The sequence below is a fragment of the Manacus vitellinus genome, unplaced genomic scaffold (genome assembly GCF_001715985.3).
Source record: "Manacus vitellinus isolate BGI_N305 unplaced genomic scaffold, ASM171598v3 scaffold_81_pilon, whole genome shotgun sequence".
NCBI lineage: Eukaryota > Metazoa > Chordata > Aves > Passeriformes > Pipridae > Manacus > Manacus vitellinus.
The window spans coordinates 1,597,153-1,620,383 of record NW_021940822.1 but is presented as its reverse complement, the minus strand read 5'-3'; the positions used below and the strand labels follow the sequence as shown (position 1 = coordinate 1,620,383).

The following is a 23,231-nucleotide window of genomic DNA, read 5'->3' as shown; positions in this document are numbered from 1 at the left end:
GTGGCAAAGGAAAGCAGTGATCTAAAAGGGGCATGTGATCTCCTAACAACACTTTGAGCAATGGATGTTTACGCATCTAGAAAGAAGTGGAGACAGAGAAGCTTTTAGGCAAATGACTTGGCTATCAGGCCTGTTAGGGATGGAAAGAGGAACGAATGAACACTGCTTACGCATATTATGCACAGTTATTAGGAAAGCTGGGAACACCCCTCAATGCCGCAGCCTGGTGTGCTCGTCACTACGCTAAAATATAAACCACAAGTAAAATAAAGTTCTTCAGACCTGCTAGAGCGTCCGCGTCGCCTTGGGGAGCTGTGCCCAGCTCCATGCTGGCAGGTGCCTGTGTGGGAGCAGTACCGGGGGCTCTCTGCGGCAGGGCAAGGTGTAGGGTCAGCCAAGCTGGGGCGAGCGGACTCGATGCCTCTGTAGGGTCATTGAGCTCCGGTGGGTGGGAAACAAAAGAGATCCCTGTCTAGGAGGAAGGCCCAGGGAGGAGGACGAAGGATGGGGGGAAGGGGGCAGAGAGGGGCGGGTTTTGCCATACTCCCCCGAGATGGGGGCTACACACCAGGGTATGGAGGCTGTTCCTGCTGCATAAGGAAAGTTGGACGCGCTGCCACGCAGGGCTGGTTCTCCTGCCTCTCTCCTTCTCCCTCCCTCCTCCGCCTCCTCCTGCTCCTCCTCCTCTTCCCCGCGAGTTGAGCGCACAGTACAGCTAGTCGGTGCAGGCAGCGCAGCCCCGCCGGCCGACCGCCCTTTCCCGGTGCCGGTCCAGGTGCCGGTCGCGGTGCCGGTCCCGCTCCCCCGCCACCCCCTGTCGCCGCCGCCCCCGCAGCCAGGATGCCGGCGGGCGGCGCGGCCGGGCTATGAGCCACCGCCGGCCCGGAGCTACAACGCCTCTCCGGCAGCCCACAGTAGGAAGACCGCGCTGCGGGTCACCTTGCAGGGAGGTGAGTGACCACCCCTCATCCCATCCCATCCTGTCCTATTCCCTCCGGGAAGGGAAACACTAAACCCCCTCCCCCTCCCCGCGCCGCATACTCCGGAGCGGCGCCGCCGGGCACGGAGCAGAGGCGGAGCACCGCGGCGCCCGCAGCCGCCGCGGCAGAGTCGCCGGCGGAGCCCCGGGGAGCGCGCGGGACTGGAGAGAGCCTTCCCTCACCGGGCGGCGGGGCACCGCCCGCAGAGGAGCTTCTCCGATGCTCCGGTGAGAGTCGAAATTAGCATAATCTGCCCTGCCCGCTGGGGTACTGGGGAGGGACAAGGCTTTTCCAGTGCCATGGCGAGGTGTGGGTTGGGAGCACTGGATAGGAGAGTGTGCGTGGGGTCCTCCTTTTCCCGTCCCTCCTCTTCCCCATGAGGAATCCCCTACAGCGCACTGTGGCAGAGCATCTTTCCCTCCCAGCTCCCGGACACCCTGCCAGCCCAGGGCAGTGTCTGGCCCAGGAAGGGGGAGATGCGGGGGTGCGCGGCCCCGTGCGGGCTGCGGCGTAGAGCCGGGGGGCAGGCGGCAGAGATGCTGGGCTCTTGGCAGCCACAGCTGACCGGTTCCCTCACGATCCTGCTCCAGAGGCGCCAGACTGAATTTCTTTTCCTTCCCATTCTCTACTTTGCGAGCAGTGATAGATAAGTTGGAGAGAGAGGGATGGTTGAGGCAAGGAGACAGCAGTGGTCCCTGCTATTCGGTGGCAGAGAGGGGTTGACCTTGGGTAAGTCCCTCATGCCTGCACCATCCTTCTGGATCGGGTATCACTAAAGCATCCCGCAAGGGGGTCAGCCCTTCAGTAGGAAGAGCCTGGTAAATGCATTGAAATCTTTCTGGAACTGGCAATTCAGAGTGCAAGCCTTCCTGGAAAAGGACTGGTAGTGCTTGCTGATCAAGAGTGAGCTGCAAGAGAAGAGGTGCAAGGGTCTGTATGGGACTGGCAATGGTGATGGGGTTTGACCCCCGCTAAGAACATGGAGCTACCTAGTCGCAGGAGTTGCTTCGGAGAGCAATCTGTTGAACTGCGCATTCAAAATCACTGGAGGGAGACTGTAGTCTCAGTGTGTAATGAAAGAGAAAGAAGATAAAAAAATCTGAACTTTCCAGGGAGATTAAATATTCCAATTACAATTAATTAGACATTACTCCAGCGTAAACAGAGCATTAACAAAAATTAAAAGGTGCTTTGATATTCTTAAACTCAAGATGATGCATTAACTGATACTTACAGGGGGATTTTTTTGTATTATAAAACGCAGTCAGAACAGAGAATGCACTTTTTTACATTCATGCATTTAAATTATTTACTCTTAATTATAGTTAATGAGCTATCATCTTCAAAGGAGCTGCATATAGATGCTCCATATTAATTTAAAATTACCTCACTCCTAAGAATAAGGCATTTCTGATTTTACAGGATAAGCTGACATTTTATTAGCAGTTTGGTAACTACAGGTCATGCCAGAGTGCATGTAGGATAAATGCATTTGTAGGAATTAAATGAAGTCTCCTTTTATTAAGTGGGCAAGCAGACATCTCACACCACTGGTGCTGTATGCTCTGGAATAAATCTCACATGCACGGGAAGGTTCTTCCTTGTACAAATGAAGATGTAATAAAGTATGTAGTGTATACAGGCACCACCACAACACATTTAACTTGATGAAGGCTGCTCTCAGGATTTAAAATGCTTTTGCTTCTGAGGATAGTATTAGAGAAAAGGTGCAACATAGTTGGATAAGGTTTTTTATCTTTCTCTCTAGTGTAAATTTGTATCTGCAGCCAGCTGTTATTGCTTCCAGGAGAGTTTTTTAATACTGCCTGTGTGGTTATTAAGATTGCAGACTGCATATTGGGATTTCCAAATTTCGTTTTCTTCACTTTGAAGATGAATTTTTACAGGTTATTGTTTGTATGGTGCAAATGGAAAAGAACTGCAGAGGTGTGTACAGGAGGAAAATACTCTGTTTGTTCAGTGGCTTTGCTTTGACAAATGTGAATAGTGTCTTAAGTGTGTGAGCATAGCTGTTCATGTCTGAATATATATCCTCTGGCTATCAAATCAATTGTTTCTCAATATTCTTTCTCTAGTAAAAGTTGGAAACTACTTTTGAGTAATGGGATCACAGCAAAATTCTCCTCTTCACATGTAAATGCCTGTGACCTTGAGGATTTAGGTGGAGCTAGTCTAACCTGTAGCAACTAAGAATCAAAAGATTTTGTGCTTTGTATTTGGTATCATAAAGTGAAAAGAGTGACAAACTGGTTATTTTCATGGGACTAGCAAAGATGTTTTGAAGTAGTGGTGCAGTACATGAGAGGTGTGAGTCCATGCATGCCTTTAGCACTCCCAGTTTTATATATGGCATCCCTATAGAAGTTTATCTGTGTGTGTGTATCTATATAAAACCTTAATGTGTAAAGTTCCCTCATTTACCAACCATCCAAATCCATGCTGTAAAGTATTTTTGTCCTTATGCTCTTTAGTTCACTGGGGCACAAGAAGATTGAACTGACTGTTCACATCAAGTTGGCATAATTCTAACAGGAATTTATGTGCTTTGACTGAGTGATTAGACTCGTTAAAAATCCCCAGAAAGAACTAAGAGATTTGAAGTGCTGTTTGCAAATGGATAATTTCCTTGGAAGACAATCATAGATGTCATTGGATTGGAAGGGACCTTAAGATCATCTATTTCCAAGCCCCCTGCCATGGGTGGGGACACCTTCCACTCGATCAGGTTGCTCAGGGCCACATCCAATCTGACATTGAAAACTGCCAGAGGTGGGGCATAATCAAAGAGTTCAGCTCCTTTAGGAGGGACTTGACTTTCCCAGATTCCTTGAGACATCCAGCCTGGTGTCAGGCCCTACAAGACTGATGTGCTTCTTGAGGACATACCCCACAGCAGCTCCCTGCTACATGCATTGTCTTATCCAGTCCTCTCCCAGCACGTGGTGTCCCCGCATCACCCACCCACCCACCTACCTTCCAGCCCCCATTCTTGTGCTCTTTGCAACAAAACAATCTTTCTTCTTCCAACTCCATGTAGCTTGCAAGATCATGGAGACAATGTTGGTGTTGTGGATATTCTGCCAGACTAATGTCTGTGCCTCCCATATAAAAATCTCCAGGGTCCTATGTTCCTTCTCCTCCCAGAGGCAAGAGGTGATAGGATTTTTTGTCTTGTTCTGGCAATGCCCTGAGTCTAATGCACCCCCTTATTCATATCCCTTCTGGTTTCCGCAGGGAGGGGTGAGTACAGGATTAAGAAAGGTCTGTAAAGGTCACTTTTATGCCCACTGATGCTACTACTCAGTGTTTTCCTGCCTGCCCTGTCTGCCTCCAGCTACCAGTCTCGCTATGGCTAAATCACTTATTCTGTAAAGGTTTTGTCCCACAGCATATTCCTAGCTCTGCAGTTCTTCTAGAGCCTGATGAAGCACAGCTGATTTTGTTGCCCCAGGAGTGGCTGCTTTATTTAATCATCCTTGCCCTGATGAACTGGCACTCGCAATTTTACAGTATCACAGAAGCATTTTTCAAGCAAAGTGACTTACAACCCTAGGGTGCTTTGTTTGGGGCAGGAAGTACAGACACCTTCATTTTGCACCAAGTCTGCACCACCAGGCTGTCTTCCTGTTCTGTCATCTCTTTAGTTATCATTCATGCTTCAGGAATATCTAAAGTCCCAGCCTAGAGCACAGCATTGGTAGGTTACATGCAGAAGTGCAAGGCAGGTATCTTGTACTTCTTTGCTTCCTGCATGCAATGTGGGAATGCAAGCAGAGCCAGATAAGCAAGGTGCATGCAAGAATCAGGTACTCTGGGGGCTTGGCTGCCCATCAGGAATGAGACTTATGTGAGTTAGTAGGGTCAGTCCCGGATCCACATTTGGATGTTCCTGTGTGTGGGCCAGCCTGGTCACAAACACAGTTAAACAGGGATTTTAGGTCAAAGGGGAGGCACTGGAGTCAGCCAACAGGCAGATCAAGAGGGCCAGGTGATACTGTGATGTTGGTATTCCTGGGAGAGACTCTTGTGATTCTTTTAGAAGCTCTACTTTGTGCAGCAGGGACTTTGCCTTGCTGTGGCTTTCTACAGGGCAGAGCATCAGGTAGCTTCTTCTAAGCTGAAGAATTTAAATTCTGTTGCAACACAAGTCACCACTAAAATTAGGCAGAGGGTTTTGGTGATAACTTAGCCTTTCCCAGACATTTAAATTTAGATTCACCCTCAGAAACTATCCAGACTGTGCATAGAGACCAAGAGGACTGAGACTGCATCTTTTCGCCTAAGCATGAAGCTTGTCCATCACGTAAACACTCAATGGAACACACAGTTCAACTGTGCATCAGTCTTCACTCTGCAAAACATGGGTCATGGTTAAATCCATAAGATCGATTGTTCTGGCCCAAAACGTGGCATGATAAGTGTGTGTCTGAGTCAAGCTTTTCCCAAAAGCCAGAGCAGCTCTTGGGCAGAGGCTATGAGTGCTTTTCACTCCATGCAGGAGAGTCGTGGTACTCATTTCAGAAGCTTTTCTCAATGAGGGCCCTCTGAACAATTAGGATACAATTATACACCCCAGAAAACAGCTATATTCACTTGCTTTGAAAGTGAAAGACAGCACAATTTTCTGCTCTTCAGGTTGGCAGCCTTCAGCCTGACCACAGTGCTGAAGGGTATTTCACTATGCGTCTATTTATTATATTGTGAAGGTTAGTTTTATAGCACTGGGCATAATCACAGAGTTTTATTGAAAAGCTTTTTGGATGGAGGGAGGGAGAAGAAATGTCAGCTTAGCCTTCTATTAGGAGAAATATGTCTTAAAGCAAGAATCTCTCCTCATGACTCAATCTCCCCTGTTCGAAATGGATGAGGGGAGCTCACAGGTGAGGCTGGATACATTTGGGGTTGTCAAGTGATCCCCTTTTGCAGTATTGGGGAGCCTCTGAATGCAGTGATCCAAACTGGTGTGGTGGCATCCTTTGCTCTGTGTGCTACTAGATAGCCAGTCTCAGAGGCGAGGGTACATACTTGCAGTCAGGACAGAAGGAGAAGACACAAGAGAACCGTGCTTAAAAATGCACAGAGCCTGATTTTTTGACTGCTTTCACTTCACAAAGTAATTGCCATAAGTTGTACAGGTGTCATGGTGTTTTTACACTGTGCCTTCCACAATAGGCAGGGTTGTTTACATCAGAGCAAGGTGCTGTTAGTCAGGTCAGTTATTCATTATCTGGAAAGTGCAGTTTTGTCATTGAATGAAGAAAGTTGTGAATTCAGACTGAACTCCACAAAGAGTCAAGGCTGACAAAATTAAGTCAGGAAGGAAGATTGCTAGAAAAGCCTGAATGTCTTTTTTTTTTTAATTAGAGATAACTTGAATTAAAAACCAGTTTGTTCAAATAAAAATAAATAAAACATTACATTTTGGCTCAGACAAGATGCTTCCATCTGCTCAAAAGGAAATATTTTGTTGCAGGGATAACATTTTATGTTTTAGGTCAATGCAAGGTAATTCCTCTTTTCTCCCCCACTCTGTTCTTTGGTTAAGCTACTGAATTAAGCAATCAATTATTCAGGCAGATCTAATACGCATATGGTAATTGTTTCCACATTTAAATATATCTCTGGACAGACAATCAAGAGACCTGGATTTTATTTCCAGTTCTGCTACTCTGTTCAACATGACCTTGGGTGTTTCACTGTACTCCAAGTTCCTCCTCTTCAGGGAAGGACAGGCCCACATTTCACAGAGGATTTGCTGCATATTGGTAATACTGAAATAGCATGGAGGTCTTTTTACTTCCACTGTTAGCAATGAAACCTTTGGCTATCACTAATGCATGAATTCTTAATTTTCCCAGTGCGAGTTAGTTGCATTGCCTTATGAAATTCCCTGTAGTTTACTTAATAGGGCAAAAGGAATTTCAGCTGCTGAAATATAGTGTTCCCTTAAAACAAAACCTAGTTTAATGAGCCCAGCTAAATCAAAGAAGACAAATACAAGTGGGAAATATTTTTTCCTTCATTTTGTTAAATATTTCACTTTGTAATCAGCTCTCCAGATCCATTTATTGCCTGTGATTTCTCTCATGCAAAGGTCCATGTTTGTTGTTGCAGTTTCCAAATGTCTGAAATACCTCAAACCCTGCTGAAGCCTATTGCATTGGGTATTAAAAACTCCCTCTTACATGAGAGCTTGTGCCAGGAAATCTGCAACCCCCAGACCTCTCTTGATGTGTTTTTTTTCAGGCTGCAGCACTCACCATTTGACTTGCCTGCTCCTCAAGAAAGCTTTCTCCCCTCTTCTTTCTCTGTCCTGGCAGTGGGAGAACCAGCATCAAACCCAAGGGCATTTTGTTGAATCTGATAGTCATGAGGCTGAATTAGTTTCTGGTGGTGGCACAGCCCTGTGAAGGGTCGTTATTGCCACTTCTTGCCATGCAGTGTTAGATTTAGAATCACTGAGGGATTAGCAGAGGGACGTGGGAGCAGTGAATGTCTTTTTGGGAGCATGGGCGACAGGTGGGAATCTGTAAGGATCAGAGGGATTTGTATCATAGGATAATTGAGTTGAAGGAACCTCAGGAGGTCTCTAGTTCTATTTCATGCGCAAAGCAGGATCAGCAATGGGGTCACACCATGTTGCTCAGTGGATCTTGGAAATCTCCAAGGATGGAGACTGCAGAGCCTCCCTGGGCAGCCTTTTCCCATCCTTGACTGTCTTCATGGGGAAAAGATTTCCCCTGATATCCAAGACCCCCATGCAGAAGCATATGGCGTTTTTCTCCTGGCTGATGATCTGCAGGAAATGGCAGCAGGTACATCCGTAAGCCTTGACAGCAGATAGGAACTCTGCCTTCAGCATCACCATGACTTGCCTTCATCTCCTGCCAATAAACCAGGCTGTTGGGCTGGTAATGCCTGGTCTGGCTGGATGAGTGTCTTTCTGATCTGTTATGACAAGATGGCTGGGACTTGTCAGCCATAGCCTAGTATTTCAACTGAGTTGCTTGTTCAGAATTCAAGGTTTCTGAATTCAGAGTTCCTGAATTGCTTGTTCACACAGGAACTTTGGGTACGTAAAAAGGATCTCCAGAAGGCTGAAACACCCTTAGGCTGTGCTTGAGCTGTGTAAAGTCCCATGGAAAGAGGAGGAAAATAGCATCCTGCCAGGTCACAGGAGAACAAAGGAGTTTTGGGATGGTGGGCAGTAACAGAGCTGGCTTCTGCTCCTTGTCTGCCAGAACCTGGGGCACAGCATTTAGCTGTTCTCCCCTTGTGCTCTCTACTGCTGGCATTTCTCTGTCTCACACCCTTTGCTTAATTAGTTTGTCAGCCACTGTCATCAGAGCAGGAGGCTGCAGAACACCCAGCAGAGCATAGCTCTCATTGCAGCTACTGTAGCTGGGCTCTGCTGTAACACAAGTGATAGCTTAATAAACCACAGCATTGCAGACTAAATATCTTGGCACTGGTCGCCGTTTCTTATTAAAATAAAAAAAGGGGGGGAAAGAAGCACAAGAAATTGAAAAGAGTTTACAATAATTATTGGATTCACTTTTAGTACTAGAGACCTGGGTAAAAATTTCTAATCCCCAAGGTAAACATTAGATTGAAGGTTGATGTACTATCTGTTGGAACTTGGTTTTCCCTTCTGATTTCAGCCTCAAGTCTGAAAATGCAGAATTATTTTGGTTAGCCTCAGTACCAGTGACTGATTTCTGGGACAAATTGAAACTGTGCAGACAGATGAAACCTGTATAAAACCAGTTAAATTAACTCTGCACCTTGGAGCAGACTGAACAACTCTCTTATTGAGAGGGCTCTGGTGAGTTTCATTTTCTTGTCAGCATCATTCCGAAACCTCACTGCAGTCCTAGGTAATGAGAGTGGCTTTTTTCTGAGTATTGGAGCCCTGCAGAGAAGGCATCCTCCAGTTTCCTCAGGTGGTCTGTTAGAGGTTATCTGCTCAGGCACACTGCCATCTGGGGATTCTGGGCTGCAGTTAACCTGGAAATTGGAGCAATCTTAATTTTAGGACCTGCCTGTGAGTCACAGGCATGTGAGCCTGGCCCAGGTCACGTCAAAGAAAGCCCTTAGTGAAAGTGTAGTGACTGAATCCATGTCCAAAGAGTCCCTGCAGGCAGGACACAGGCTCTGGGCCATTGCAGAAGCACTTGCTGTCTTTTGCCCCTAAGCATCACTCATGACCATGTGTCACACCTCCAGCTGAACCTGAGGGACTCATTTCACCTGCTTCACTCATGTGAAGGTTAGTATTAAGCTGAGGTCTCTCTTGTATTTTATAGGGGTATCATTACTCCAAAGGGAGACTGAGCCCACTGGACCTGTGCACCTTGCATATCTGCAGTTAATTTCTCCCAAGAAACATGCTCAGGTGTCTGCACCTGAGGTGAAATGGGGGCTAGACTGGGGCTCCAGGACAGGGTGTAGGACAATGCTCCCAAGTGTGCCAGTGACTGACAGTTGCTCTGGGGGTGGCAAAGGAGGCTTCAAGGGGCTGGGATGTGGACCAGGGCACCACTTCACCTTCATGAAATTTGACCTGTCCCCTCCCCCCCATGCACACACTTGAGTTGGTCCAGGCCAGTAATTAATATAATAATCCAGTGTCTCACAGACTGACAATACTCTTAATCCTGCCTTTTCATTGATGAATAATTTCTCAGTACCTCAACTGTTTTTTAGTTTCCCTAGACAGCAATTGACCTTGTTTCCGCTATGCATCAAAATGCACTGGAAATCAAGATGCTATTGATTTAAAACTAATGGCCAGCCACTCAGGAATTTCACCCAGAAAAGAAAAATCAATGCCTCATTATTACTGCTATTATTATTGTTATCATTAATTATTATTTCCTTTTTTTCCCCCCTGTTAAGGTAGTATAAGCAAAAGGCATAAGAGACTTATCAGCCTCTTACTGTTAAGCAGTACATTTGCGGGGCTGAGAACATTGAGTCAGGCTCAGCTGAAGTAGCCAGCCAGTTACGGGTTGAAATGGCTCTAGGATTAAATAACTCTGCTTGATTGCATGCTGCCATATGTATCTCTCTGCTGACCTTCCCTGAGGCATGCTAGCTGCATTGCTATGTGGGACTCTGAGGAAGATGTATTGAGCAATGCATTATCCCTATTATTGGATGAGCTCTGTGGGGGAAGGATCTCCCTGTCTTGTCCTTGCTTAATTTTGGGTATTTTCTTCTCCTTCTCCCCCATCCCTAGGGGAAGGTGTCACTTAGAATCTGCAAGATTAGTTTACAAGACTGGTTTAAATGCACAGCAGGTAAGCAGCTGGCAGATAGATCCATGGTAGGACTGAGGAACGCTATCCTGTCTAGTAAAGTGAAGGATGCCAGGATACATTCTGTTGTCCATAGGCTGAATGTTCCCACACCAATTGTGTTCATGCTGCTCAATTCTCTTACCTGCCAAAACAGGGTAGTTTTCCTCTTTGGGCTTCTCAGATTAGGCATGGAACTTATTTACTGCAGCATAGGTGTTGTCTGGAGAGGGCACAGGTTGAAGCCAGGCTATGAGATGGTTTGCTGACACTTTGCTGGTGTGGGTGATTAGGGAGGATGTATAAGCCTGTAACGTAGTGGTTCTCAGTTTCTTGGGATGATAGAGATATCCATAGAGTGTCATGAGCAGTCCTGGTTTAGGTCTTCTTCAGAGTCTTGTCTGTAGTAACTCCAAATGCTTTGGAGCAAAATCACCTTTGTAACAATGTTGAGTCTTGAGCCTCCTTTTAACGGGGGACTTGGCTCCTGCATCATATAAGCTGATGATCATTAAAGAGCAAGGGATGGTATGGGGCAGTCCTGTGACAGTGACACCGACATCCCAGTAACATTCTGAAGTGCTCCTGGATTTGCTGCGTATTGGTAAGACTAAAATAGCATGGAGGTCTTTTTACTTCCACTGTTAGCAGTGAAACCTTTAGCTATCACTAATGCATGAATTCCTAATTTTCCCAGTGTGAGTTAGTTGCATTGCCTTATGAAATTCCCTGTAGTTTACTTGGAAGGGCAAAAGGTCACTTTGGCATACTAAAGCATTGTCCCCTATGGCCCAGGCTTTGCTGCAGCCATTGATGCATTGGCAAACTGTTGACCTCTTCATACATTTTTGTGGAAGGGGACTTGTTGATTTGTGCATCTTTTTCCAATTTCTACTGCATCTGTGGCATACTCCTGCTAACCGTTTCAGTTTGCTTGGACAAATGGCAGAGCTAAGAATGCCTGTGAGATGGTTTGCAGTTTTGGGTGAAGTCTCTCTGGGTTCAGCAGAGTTGGTTGTTGATGTCGCACATCAGGAAGTCTTTTACATCTTCCAAACCCAGCTCGGGGGAACTGAGCAAAATCTGAGAACTTACTCTTTAGCTGTGGACTTTTTCTCAGCTTCTGGCAGTGGTGATGTACTTTCATTTTGGCTTTTTGGGAGAGGTTGGAGGAAGAAGTGGAAAGTTTGTGGGCAAGCTATGGGAGGCACAGCAGAATGATCCTGGTACCTGGATTATATACCTAGCTGGGTAAAGCAGCAAGTGTTCCCCAACTGAGGTTGTGGCTGGTCCCACATAATCTCTGAAACAGCCCACAGGAGATCATACCAGTTGCCAGCACTCAGTGGGGAGCAGTGGATGGAAGGTTCTTGTTCTGCAAGAACCAGTCCTAAGGCCGATGTCGGCACATTGGCCTCCCCACCCACTCTTGTCTGCTGAATTTCACTTACTTCTTCCAAAAGCAGCTCCACCTCACACCAGTACTTCTGTGCTGACATGGGCTGATGCTACCCCACTGGGAGTAGGAGGAGGGCATGGTCCTATATTCATTTAGCACAAGCATGGTTGCATATGGAAATGAGTTTTCTTTGGAGAGGCAGGGCACCTGCTCTCAGTTTTATCTGATGCAAATGAATTGAGGGGTTTTGGACTAATCCTTTGGTGAAACCAAGCTTCCAAGCTCATCTGCAAATTGGTTTAATTTTGCTCACAGGTTCCCCAGGTTTCAGGCTGAGACGTGTAGTGTAAATTCCACAAGATCCCACCATGGTGTATTTTCTCTTGTGTAGCCTTCTTGGTGGTTCACTTAGGAGAAGCACTAACTATTTCACAACACAATAAAATGGGTTTTCTGCATGTTAAACCAAACGCTGCGAGTGTAAACATGTGAGCATACTGAGTTGAGCTCTCTTGTATGTTAAACATGTTTCTTGCTTCATTGGTAGTGTTAGAACAGAAGACCAGCTCTTTGAATGTTTAAATATCTCTTGCATCCAAAAGGGAGATTGTAGATATTTGAAGTCAGGAGTTATTTAGAGAAAATAAAATTAAGCTTTTCCTAGACATTTCTCTGTTAGAGGCTGTCTGATATAAAAGGGAAATAGAGAGAATGCATCAAGTAAAAATAATACATAGGTATGTGTGTTTGTATGTGTCATTCTTGGTTTCCTCCAGACAGCACACTGGGGATAGGTAATCCTACTTTACTAATTTGGCCTTAGAGGATCTAGTATGAAGCTCTTTGAAGCCAGGAGCATTTCTGTTGTTTCTGTGGTCAGGCACAGAAACAAACCCCTGAACTTACTGTTGCTGTGGCAGATATATCTGTATTTCAAAAAGCATTTTCCTTTGGCTACATCTGAGGAAAACTAGCAAAAACTAGCATCCTGGTGAGAAAGTGTTTGGCCTAGAAAAAAGGTATTTTTTAGCCTTCTGATCTGTTCCTCTGATTTCTCATGCCTTAGTGCAGCCCACACAATACAGAGGCAGACTGGTGGTCAGGTGAGAGCTTTTGTTCCTGTGCAAAAGGAGGCAACCAGTTCCTGGACCTCAGGTGACTGTGCATTCAGGCTTTCTAGGTGCATTTATATGGGGTTGGTCACACTGACAAGCCCCATCTCAGCCCTTCAGTCTGTTGCCCTGAACAGCCTCGGAGGAGTTGGAAGAAGTAGGGCACTCAGAGCAAATCAGGGGATTTCAGACCCTGTCCAGAGGAGTTCTGGATATTTTTTTTAGTTCCTCTGGGTCAGATCTGATCTCACCTTCCCTGGGTGCTTTTTTTGTTGATTTTTAAGAACACTTCCTGCTTATTTTTCTTAGGATGGGTTTCCAAAGGGTAGTGAAGCACTTGCCAAGGGTGAAGGGTGGCTGCAGGCACTGACAGCTGAACACACCAGCTGCCTGCCCTTTGCAATTGCAGATTTCTGAGAACAAAAAACAGTTCTTTTATTTTTGGGGGGGTTCTTTGTTTGTTTGAGTTTGTGGGTTGTTTTTTTCTTTTTGGTCTTTTTTGCCATTTCTTATCGCTCTCCAAGTGGGCATATATGGGAAGAACTAAGAACTAGGTCAGGGTGTGCACATATGTGGGGCATTATTTCCTCTTGAGATCATATGAAAGATGAGCTGATTTGAGTGCCGTGATATGTTATTCATTGCCTTTGTCCTCACCTTGGTGTCGGTTTCCTTTCTTCATCAGGAAAATGGGAGCCACTGCCCCAGTGTGAACTGTCTCTAAGGTACAACAAAATAAAGGCCACCTGTCCCACTGCCTCAGACACTTCCTAGTATGGATGGCTTGGTTGAGCAGAACAGCATGCTAATGCACAATAAGATCACTGAAGCTGGGAAAAGGAATGGTTTAATTAATACAAGGAACTTAATGGCAGAGAGTGGAGATGGTCTGGTCTCTGTGTACTCGACTCCACAGTACCAGAGTCACCAAGTGGGCAGCCTATCCTCTCCAAGCTGCCTGGAGAACGGCAGGAATGACCCTGTGCATCAGCTCCTGGACCCCAACATGCTGCAGCAGACAGTGGAGTCTCACTACCGGCCCAACATCATCCTTTACTCTGAGAATGTGCTGCGCTCGTGGGGTGAGAGCATTAGCTCGGAGTGCTGTGAAACTACCTTCATCGAGGACCGCTCTCCCACCAAAGACAGCCTGGAGTACCCAGACAGCAAGTTCATCGATCTGTCAGCAGATGACATCAAGATTCACACCCTCTCCTATGATGTTGAGGAAGAAGAGGATTTCCAGGAGCTAGAGGTCAGATGTCATTTGGGATATGTGGGGAAGGCTGGGAGGAGGAGGGCATATTTGAGATTAAGCCTCCAAGAGCTGATCTGCAGGGGATCAGCTCTTTGTAAGCTAGTCTGCATGGGGTCTGCTCTATCACTTTCTCCTCCAACCAGACAGTGAATGATCACTCATCTTTATTTGTTGCGTAAAGTCCCAGCTCTGTGGATACCAATGGCAAAATTCCCACTGGCCCTAATGGAGATCAGCATTTGCCTCCTGCCTCTGAATGGACTGGTCAGAAACTGAAGAAGACCCATGTGCTTAAAAAACGTGTAAGGTCAGGGCTGGGAGCATCTGTCCACCCACATGGAGCTTGTATTACTCAGCAGGCCAACATCTTCTCTTCCCTTCACCTAACTTGAACTGGGCATAGAGCAGAAGAGCAGAATGTTTTACATACTGGCTGTAAGACTCAAGTCCTGAAACTTCAAGCTTTACTGGGAGTATTACTTATATTTAATGCTCAAAATTGCAAAGTCTTTTAGTTCTTTAATATCTTGAGATCACATAAAGAGAAAGTGCAATATATGATTTCTCAAGAGATTTCTTTTAATTTGGTGAGAAAATAGGCATTTTGGCAAAAGGTTCACAGGGCAACTACAACCAAGATAAAGCATTCCACCCAACTCACACACCAGCTTAGTAAAATACAACCCGTCAGTTTTAAGTTATCCAAACGAGATTAAGGAAAAAGTAAAGAAAGAAAAGAGATTAAGAGAAGAAACATGAGTAAAAAGAAAGAAGAAGAGAGAAGGAGTAAAGAAAGAGATTAGAATAAGAGAGAAATAGTTACTGCCGAGAATCCTTCACATGGTGACAGCCACAGAAGAGAGAGAAAAAGGAAGTGGAGACTCCGTGCCCTTGTATTTATATGGTCTGAGCACTCTGGCCACCCCTCCCAGGGTCTGGTTCACTGCCCACTCGGAGCCCTCCAGGCCAGAGTGAGGGGTGGTGCAGGCAATCAGAGGCTCAAGGGGGGATGGTATGGGTGGGCTAACAGGAAGGCCCTTTGATTGACAGATCTGCCATGCGGCTTCCATGCTGGAGTTGCCATGTCCGGCCCTGCCATATGGGCTTCAACCTGGCCTGTTACTGTAAATCGACAACAAGAAACCTCTAAGACTCAATTTGTGAGCATTAGTGGTCAGGCATTCTTTTACTATCAGCACTGAACACACAGGAGGATCGCTCCTCTAGTCATGTGTGTGTCCCTTCTTGACTCAGCGTAGCTAATATTTACTCACAGTTTTACATATTCAGTAAATATCTTACATATTCACTACTTCTCTTATGAAGTTCATACATATGTTAATTAGTTCTAAGAAGTTCTTTGGAAGTCCTTATTTGGTCACTAGGGGTCTTCTGGTGGAACCTGAGTGGTCTCTGGTGGTCTTTTGAAGCTTGAACTCTACTTGACCTCGTCCATTGAGCAGCGTATTTACAGGTGGTTGTAAAGCACCTTTGTTCAGCATCTCTTATCCAAAACCTGGATACTCATGTTACCGCTGCTTTAACTAAAGCATTCAGAAATTTGCTTATTCTGCAACTACCTTAACAGAAACTTACATTGTAAAGACCAATAGAACATTACTAAACAATAGAGAATTATTGCTCTCATGCCCCTTCCCCCCACATACACAGTTTGTTCTGACCCAGTAAAGAATCCAGTGAGATTTGAATCCAGTCTCTCACGCTGGCTCAAACACATAACATTTCTGTCTCTGACTGAACACAGAATCAGCAGTCCTTGGGTTTCAAGCTGCAATGAATCCCATGTCTCTGAAATAAAAGATATTTTTCTGAGGGAGGGAAACACTTCATTAGATCCAAATACAGTGTTTTCTTCTGGATTCCTGTGCTTCCTTAATTGCTCACTGTAAAGTAATGGGGCAGGCTATGGAAGAGAGAAGTGTTTTTCCCAGTGTGTGCCAGTAATGCAGTATTCAATGCCTCCACAGGGAGACAAAAAGTTTTCTCTCTGAGGCATGTGAGGTGTTAGCTCGAATCACACCCTTCTACAGCATTTCAGAATTGACTGTGGGAAGTATAATTTTCTTAATCAAAACAAAATCCCTAGTTGCTGTCTTTTTGCTCCAGTTTCTCTCATGCAGTAGTAATACAAGTGACTGCAGCACACGTAATTGCCTAATGGTGTGATTGACACATCTGGCCTGGCATTTAGGCAGTAAAAAAAAGTCTCCCTCTTCTCAATCCAAATCAACAAGACCTTCCTTCCTTAGCCAGCTGTTGGAGAACAAGCTAAAAAAAGGCTGGGGAATTAAGCAGGATAAGGAAAAATGTTTTTACCAAAAATACTTGTCTTGGTGGGATTTTTAAAGTGTCTTTGCAATATAGAACCCTCAATCTCTTCAAAGTAGTGCTGTAGGAGCCTGATCAGCTTTTCATAAAGAACATTCGTGTTTAAAAAACCAGCTGTAGAACTTCCTTCCCTGTCTCAGATCTTAAGAGGAGAAAGGAGACAGTGTTTGCAAATTTTGGTACCATGCTGTGACAGTGTGTGCATCATTTTCCAGGGCTCCTTCTTCTTTCTGACCTATTTCTCTGGACTGTAGCATTCTGAGATCATACATGTCACTTCTTAAATGGATGTACTGCATCTGGCATCATGGATTCCCACCCTCGCTTAACCCTTTGGGATGTTACTGCTCTAATAAACAGAGAGGTGTATGGACAACCATCCTGACCTACATATACAAAGTGCTGAGAAGAGGAAGACATTCACAAAGTACACACCACCCATGCATCTTCCTTTCTATCAAGGTTTCTTCTCCACTAGGAGAATAGAGCAAGGGAGGAGAAAACAAGGCAAGATTTGGGTAGGAACCTGGTTAGCTGAAACCACGTGCATTGCTAGAAGCCTCTGCTTTGAGCCCAGTATACATCTTCATTACTGTGCTACTTGGCCAACCCTGTACAGCACTGTGATTTTCACACTTTTCTGTGAACCAAATCCAAATGATCAACATGCTGCGCTCAGCACAAGGAATCTCAGCATGAGGAGTAACTTCCATTCCAGGAAGGTCCAAATTCTGCAGATGCAACTGGTCATGCAGAAAGATGGGTAGGAGAGGAGAGATGCATTTGGCAGCACAAGACCAGCAGAAAAGGTGACTGCTGTGTTGTGCTCCTCTGGTTCACATGTGGTATCATTGTGGCCAGATGCATGAGGGCCTCCTGGGCTTGGCTAATACAGAGGTTCTTTAGAGACCCAACTTCATGTGTTGAGACTCCAGGAATGGAATAAAAGTATTTAAGGACAGCAGACACTGAACAGGGGAGTGAACCATGCCAGATGGTTAACTACATAAAAATTTGCTTATATGTCCAAATGAGAAAAACAGCACCTGAATCACACAGCACAAGTGTGTCCCACTAGTAAAATTTTTTCCCCGTCAATTGCTGAAAAGAAGCAAATACTTTTTAAAGTTACTAACAGACTCAAAGTGGAGTGGAAAGGGTTAATACCAGGACTGAGAGCAGAAGTTAGAAGGGGAGCAATGGGAGACGTGATATAGCAGAGGTGCAAGATTTGCTTCACCACAGTGAGAGCCTTAAAGGATTTGATTCTACTCTTGAGGATGCAGACGTTGCTGCATATCGTGCTGCATTGACTGTCATGCCACAGCTCATCAAGGCATGAGAGCTGCGTAGGGTAAGAGCAGTTTAGGGCTCAGTTCTTGTAAGGGTTTTTTATTGTAACGTATTTGCTTTGTCACTTCTTTCTGGGAGAAAACTGTAAAAACAGCCCCTTTTTGGCAACTCTAACAAATAGGGGAGCTTTGTGCAGAAGAGCTGTTGTCTGTTGAAAACTGAGGGCTACCTCCTGTTCTCCATGTGTCAGTGTGGATTCCCAACTTGGACATCTCAGTAAAATGCCTTCTGGAAGACAGAACAACCATGGCGTTGTGAGTCATTTCTTTTCCCCCATATCTCCGTGGCACTGCCTGTCTAATAGCGGAGTGCCTGCCTAGGGTCTTTCAGGATGGATATTTAGTTTCTTAGAAATGCCAAAAAATTGAACTCATCGCTTTGTAGTGACTCCCTCCATGCAATCTTTTCAGGAGGGACACATGCAGAAAATATTATTGCTAGCCAGACTATTTCTACCAGGATTTTGTTTTTTGAAGAGAGTGGGGCTCTTGATAACCAGAAAGGTTGCTGTTCTCTTACACAAAACTTTGCAGTAGAGAAAGGTTCTGAAAAACCCAACTGGTTTGAATGACAGTGATTTGGTTTTGGTTTGAAGAGTTGATCCAGATAAGTTGCAGGAGTTGCTGCTCTGTTACCTGTGACCCTCTTCAGGATGAGTGTATCCAGCTCACCATGTCACTGACAAGTTGCCTAGAAGGAGATTCCTTCTTCCCTTCCCCAAGCCTGGGGACTCCAAAGAACTTGGGAGATGTAGCAGGAGACATTCTAAGGGTCCTACACATTGCTGCAACAATGTGGGCACATTTAACTTACTTATTGGAGTTTTTTTTACTAGGAGTGTTTCTCAGGTCCTGGTCCTGGTGTAATGTTATTCAGTCTGCCTAAGAAAATCATAATTGTCAGGAGGGAAAAACATTTCTGGAGCAGATCTCATTAACATATACAGCCCTGCTTTGCTCCAGCAATTACCAAGCATGAAAGCAGAAGGCTGCACATTCTGTCAGGGCTTTAAACTGCTCTCTTTGGTGCCTATCTCTGAAATCAAATGATTCCCTATTTAGGTATCTCTGGATCACTTATAAATATCTTATGAGTTCTTTATGCCACAAGTAAATAGATAGACGACTTGTCCAATGTGGCGACAGTGAAATATGAGTTACAAGCTGAAATACTCTTCTCTTAGAGTTCATGTATAAATACAGTGCCATCTTTTATCCAGAAATATAATTTGTCATACTACACTCCTATATTACTCTATATTACTGCTAGTTTCCCTTCTAACCCCTAGATAGATGGCTTATTTAGAGAAACCCAAGCTATTCATGGCAACAAATTAAATTATTCATATGTGTCACATAAAAGAATACATCTGCTCTCTCTCGCTCTTAAAACTCTTGCTCTTTTTCCCAGCAATTTCCGAAACAGTCTCTGGAAACAAAATAAGTAGAATGTTCTGGGCAGTAAAAGAAGAAAGGAAATGTAGTGCTTTCAAGCTATACCTTTCTTCTTTTGTTTCCCTGCAAATTGCTGGATTCTGTTGTGAAACTCATCCTTTGGACCTGAGCATGAAAGTGTAGAGATAGAAGGTGGATCCTGTTCCAGCCAACCCCTCTTCTCAACATTCCCAAGTACCTCCTGGCCGTGTTTATTCTGCAACATGAAAAGAAGGCCCTTAGGAGATTTATGCCCATCAAGTCCCATGACATGCATGCTTTCTGTCAATGCTTCTAGCTTGCACTTGATGATCCTGAATTGTGCTGATAACACTTGTGCTGCTATGTCCTCAGCCTTCCCTGGGAGTAGGTATCCAGAAAACATATTTGAACACCCCCTTGGGAGCTGAGTATGATAGGGTTCCTCTTCCAGAGAGCTCTGCAGCATGGGCAAAGACAGGGTCTTGCACCTTGTATTCACGAGTTAATTCACTGGCCATGGTTGCACTCCTGTGAAGTGAGTAAACAGTATTTTTTCCATTCTGTGCCCCGGGAATGGAAGAAAATAGGGCAATAAATGTCCTGCCCAAGCTCACCTAGGGACATGCAGTGGATCTAGGAAGATAATTTTTGGGTTTTTTGTCTCATGGCACATGCTCAGAAGAACATGCGGGATAAAGAAGGGACATGGGGTAAGGGCACAGGAAAATACTGAAAATGTTTTGACTCTTAGACCCATTCAAGTTTGTAGATTGTGTTAGTTTCTTTTGGTTACTCAGATATGTTGTCATGCTGCTCAGTGATCTGACGCCACAGGACACACTTTATATCCCTGAGTTCCTTCACAGGAACATTATTACATTATATTCCATTCACAGGAACAGATGACAAGAGTGGTTACACTTCATTTGCATTTGATTTATTTTTCTCCTTTAAAGGAAAAAAGTCTGGATATACTGAGCTCTGCCAAGGGATATTAACCTCTATTAACCAGCTCTAGGTGAAGGGAGCACGTCAGGGAAGTCACCTTCAGCAGTCTCCAAGTGCCCTCCTATGAATCTTGTTAATAGCAGCCAGGGCCCATGGTAATTCTCTTTTTCATCATCACTTGCCTGAAATTTCAGACTAACCCTCTGCAGTGAGATCTCTGGGATCCAGCCTGTAAGTGGCAGGAGCTCTGTATGAGCTTCGTGATGTCATTTACAGAAAGTGGAGATGGGGCACACTTCTTTGAGGACTACACCACTAAGGGAGCTGTGTCAACCCTGAAGCAAAAAGAGGACAATTGTGAAGGGCCACCCCACCTGCCTTAGCTTGAGCAGCTTCTCCCTGCTGAAGTGGCTCAGTGAAGAGGAGTATCTCTCTAACCTTCCTTAACAGACAGTCCTGAGACCATCTGCTCTGCAGGGACCAGGCACTCTGGTTCCCCTGGCAGTAACCTGCGTCTGCAGACTGTGGAGGTCTTCCTCTCCCTGAGCAGGAGTGATGCCTCATGCCACGAAGGACAGCATCAATGAAGTGCATTGAATTCACTGCAGCTTCACCCATTTCAACAGCGAACAGCAGAAACTGCTGAGTATCACTTCTCTGTAGTGGTTGCTGGCCCACTTGCCAGCCATAAGTGTGCGATGGTAGGCACGTGACTTCCCCATGAATTCTAAGGGTTGTTGGGAAACCCTATCACTCATACAAATATTAGAGATGTTTACTTTATGGTTGTGATTCCTGAGAAAGGATATGATTTAGGGACTATGGCAGCTGGCCTGTTTTAATGTGAATCTGTTTATTGCTGTCTGCAGTAATCCCCTTCCAGTGGCAATGAGCTGGATGCAAGTTACTGAGGAGCTAGGGGCAGACTGGCTGTATGTGTCTAGAAAACATCACAAGTGAGATGATCAGAATCCAGGGGGACAGGAGGAAGAAAGGGCTTGGACAGCTGCATCCAGGTTTTTTAGCCCCTGATGTGTTTTGGTTTTGCAAAGTTAGATATGAAAAGCTTTCCAAGCAAGGAGAGACCTCTGTGAGCCCATTTTGCAAGGCTGGCTGCTTGACTGATAAGGCAAGTTTAAGACTGGGAGTTGGGGAAATGAGGAGCTGGAGCTGATCAGAGTTAGTGGATTGTGAATCATTTAAATACTTTTAAAACTGAAGGAGTTCAACTGCAAAACTCAAAATGTCGAAAAGGAATAAATAAACAGCAAAATAAATAATATGTTGCTAGGACAAAGAATCCACGACGGCAACAGGCTTTAGAGACATCACCTCCTAAGTAAGAGATCATCAGTGAGATGCTGCTCAGTGACAAGTGTGTTGAGGCAGAGCAGTGATAAACTACACCTTTGGTGGGACAGTCACCATCCCGCATGCTGCCTTTGACATCTGCTGCATGGAGATGAACTCAGACTGCTTGCGATAGAGCAAAAGGATGCAGTGTGCTGGTCAGAATAGGGCATCATGTTTAACGACGTTACTGAGACGGGCATTGTGTGGAGGGAAACAGCACATATTATCTTAAAGCAGCATCATGTGTTGGTCTTTGTCAAAAACAGCCCACTGGACCATCTGGATTTGAGGCAGATCCCACTGGGCCATATGAAAAATTAGTTTTGGATGCAGTGTGTTCATGCTACTGAATTGGTTGCTTTGAAGGAAAAAGGACTAATCCCAAAAGGATTGTTTCCTGAATATCCATCAGAGCTTGCTGGCAGCAGACCTTGTTGTCTGACATCTTCAGTGTGCTTAGCGTTTTAATGCTGGAAGAGATTATGTGACCATCAACAAGTCGTCTCTGATATGTCACAGGCAGCCCCTGGCAGGTTGTCTGCAGAGCCTCTCTTTGCTCATAATGTCTCAGTTGAGGTAGAGCACATAGCTTTTAGAGGTAGCTAGCCTCGATATAAGAAAGGGCTTTGTGTAATAGAGAATCCATTACAACTGCAGAAAAGTGTTCAACACCAGCTCTTAAAAATCTGCACCATGTGTCTGCTCTTCATCTGCTATGCTTTCGGTCACAGGGTTTCTTTGGCACTTCTGCCAAATGACAGAGCTGTCTCTGATCAGAAATTACCTACTCATGCAGGCCCTTACAGACTGTGATGAAATTACATCTTAAATTTGTCTTGCAAGTGAAGTTGGCTTCTCTCCTTTCTTCCTGTGTAGATGTTTTTCTGTGACCTGACGTGTACCTTCTGATTCCTGATTTCTCCTACATGCTTGGGAAATGCCCAAGAACTGGACCCATTATATACATGCCCTTAGTACCGCTCTTTTCCTTCCCTCTCTGTGGATCACATGCATTTCTCCTCTGGTGCACTGTAGAGAAGGTTTATTTTCAGCTTGCCCTTGACTGAACACTCTGATCTAAGTGGTCGTTGTTGGGGCTGCTGCTTCATGAAACACAGCCAAAAGTGCACACTCTGCATTCAGGTCTGTGTCCAGAGCCTTGCACTGTGCAAGGTGATTCCTACTCTCAAGCCATGGTCCTTTCAGGAATGGGGTGTCTACATGATTCAGTATCCCATCTTAAATATCCTCTTCTCTGAATTCATTTGCTGAGGAAGCATTATTATTAACAGAAGCAGCTAGTTGAATTTCACAGATTAAAATTTATTGATGTCTCAGCTTCATTCTGTCAGTCTCTGGGGTGGCAACATTTGTGATGATGTTCAAGGATGACTTCTTATGCAGGTCATTTGGGAAGCATCAGAATCAGTCCCCTTGAATACAGAGGTGGAATTTTCCTGTTGAATTGTCTAATACCCAAATTCCAGCTGCTACAAAATCCCACACATTCCAGCATGGACAGATCCCTTTTCCCAACAAAGTTCAGTTCTCCTCTTCATCCTTTGTCACATCCACAGTTCCTGCAGAAATCCAGTTTATGTCCTGCCCACATCACCCATACACAATGCATTTTAGGGCTTCAGAAATATGCACCATTGAAAATCATGCATATATAGGAGGGATGTGACAGGAGATTGGAGGGGAGGGGAGGAGAGGGAAAGGGAAGGGAAGGGAAGGGAAGGGA

At 45.1% G+C, this 23,231-nt stretch overlaps 1 protein-coding gene across 2 annotated transcripts in view; it reads left to right on the top strand.

The window, feature by feature from the left end:
- The first annotated feature begins 829 nt into the window (after positions 1–829).
- SYNDIG1 (synapse differentiation inducing 1) overlaps positions 830–23,231 on the top strand; it is a 74,028-nt gene continuing 51,626 nt past the window's right edge. For both annotated transcript variants that reach the window (XM_018085443.1, XM_018085444.1), the window contains exons 1-2: positions 830–950; positions 13,497–14,066. In XM_018085443.1, the coding sequence (XP_017940932.1) occupies positions 13,587–14,066 (480 nt within the window). In that variant the 5' untranslated portion in view covers positions 830–950; positions 13,497–13,586. The remainder of the gene's footprint in view (positions 951–13,496; positions 14,067–23,231) is intronic.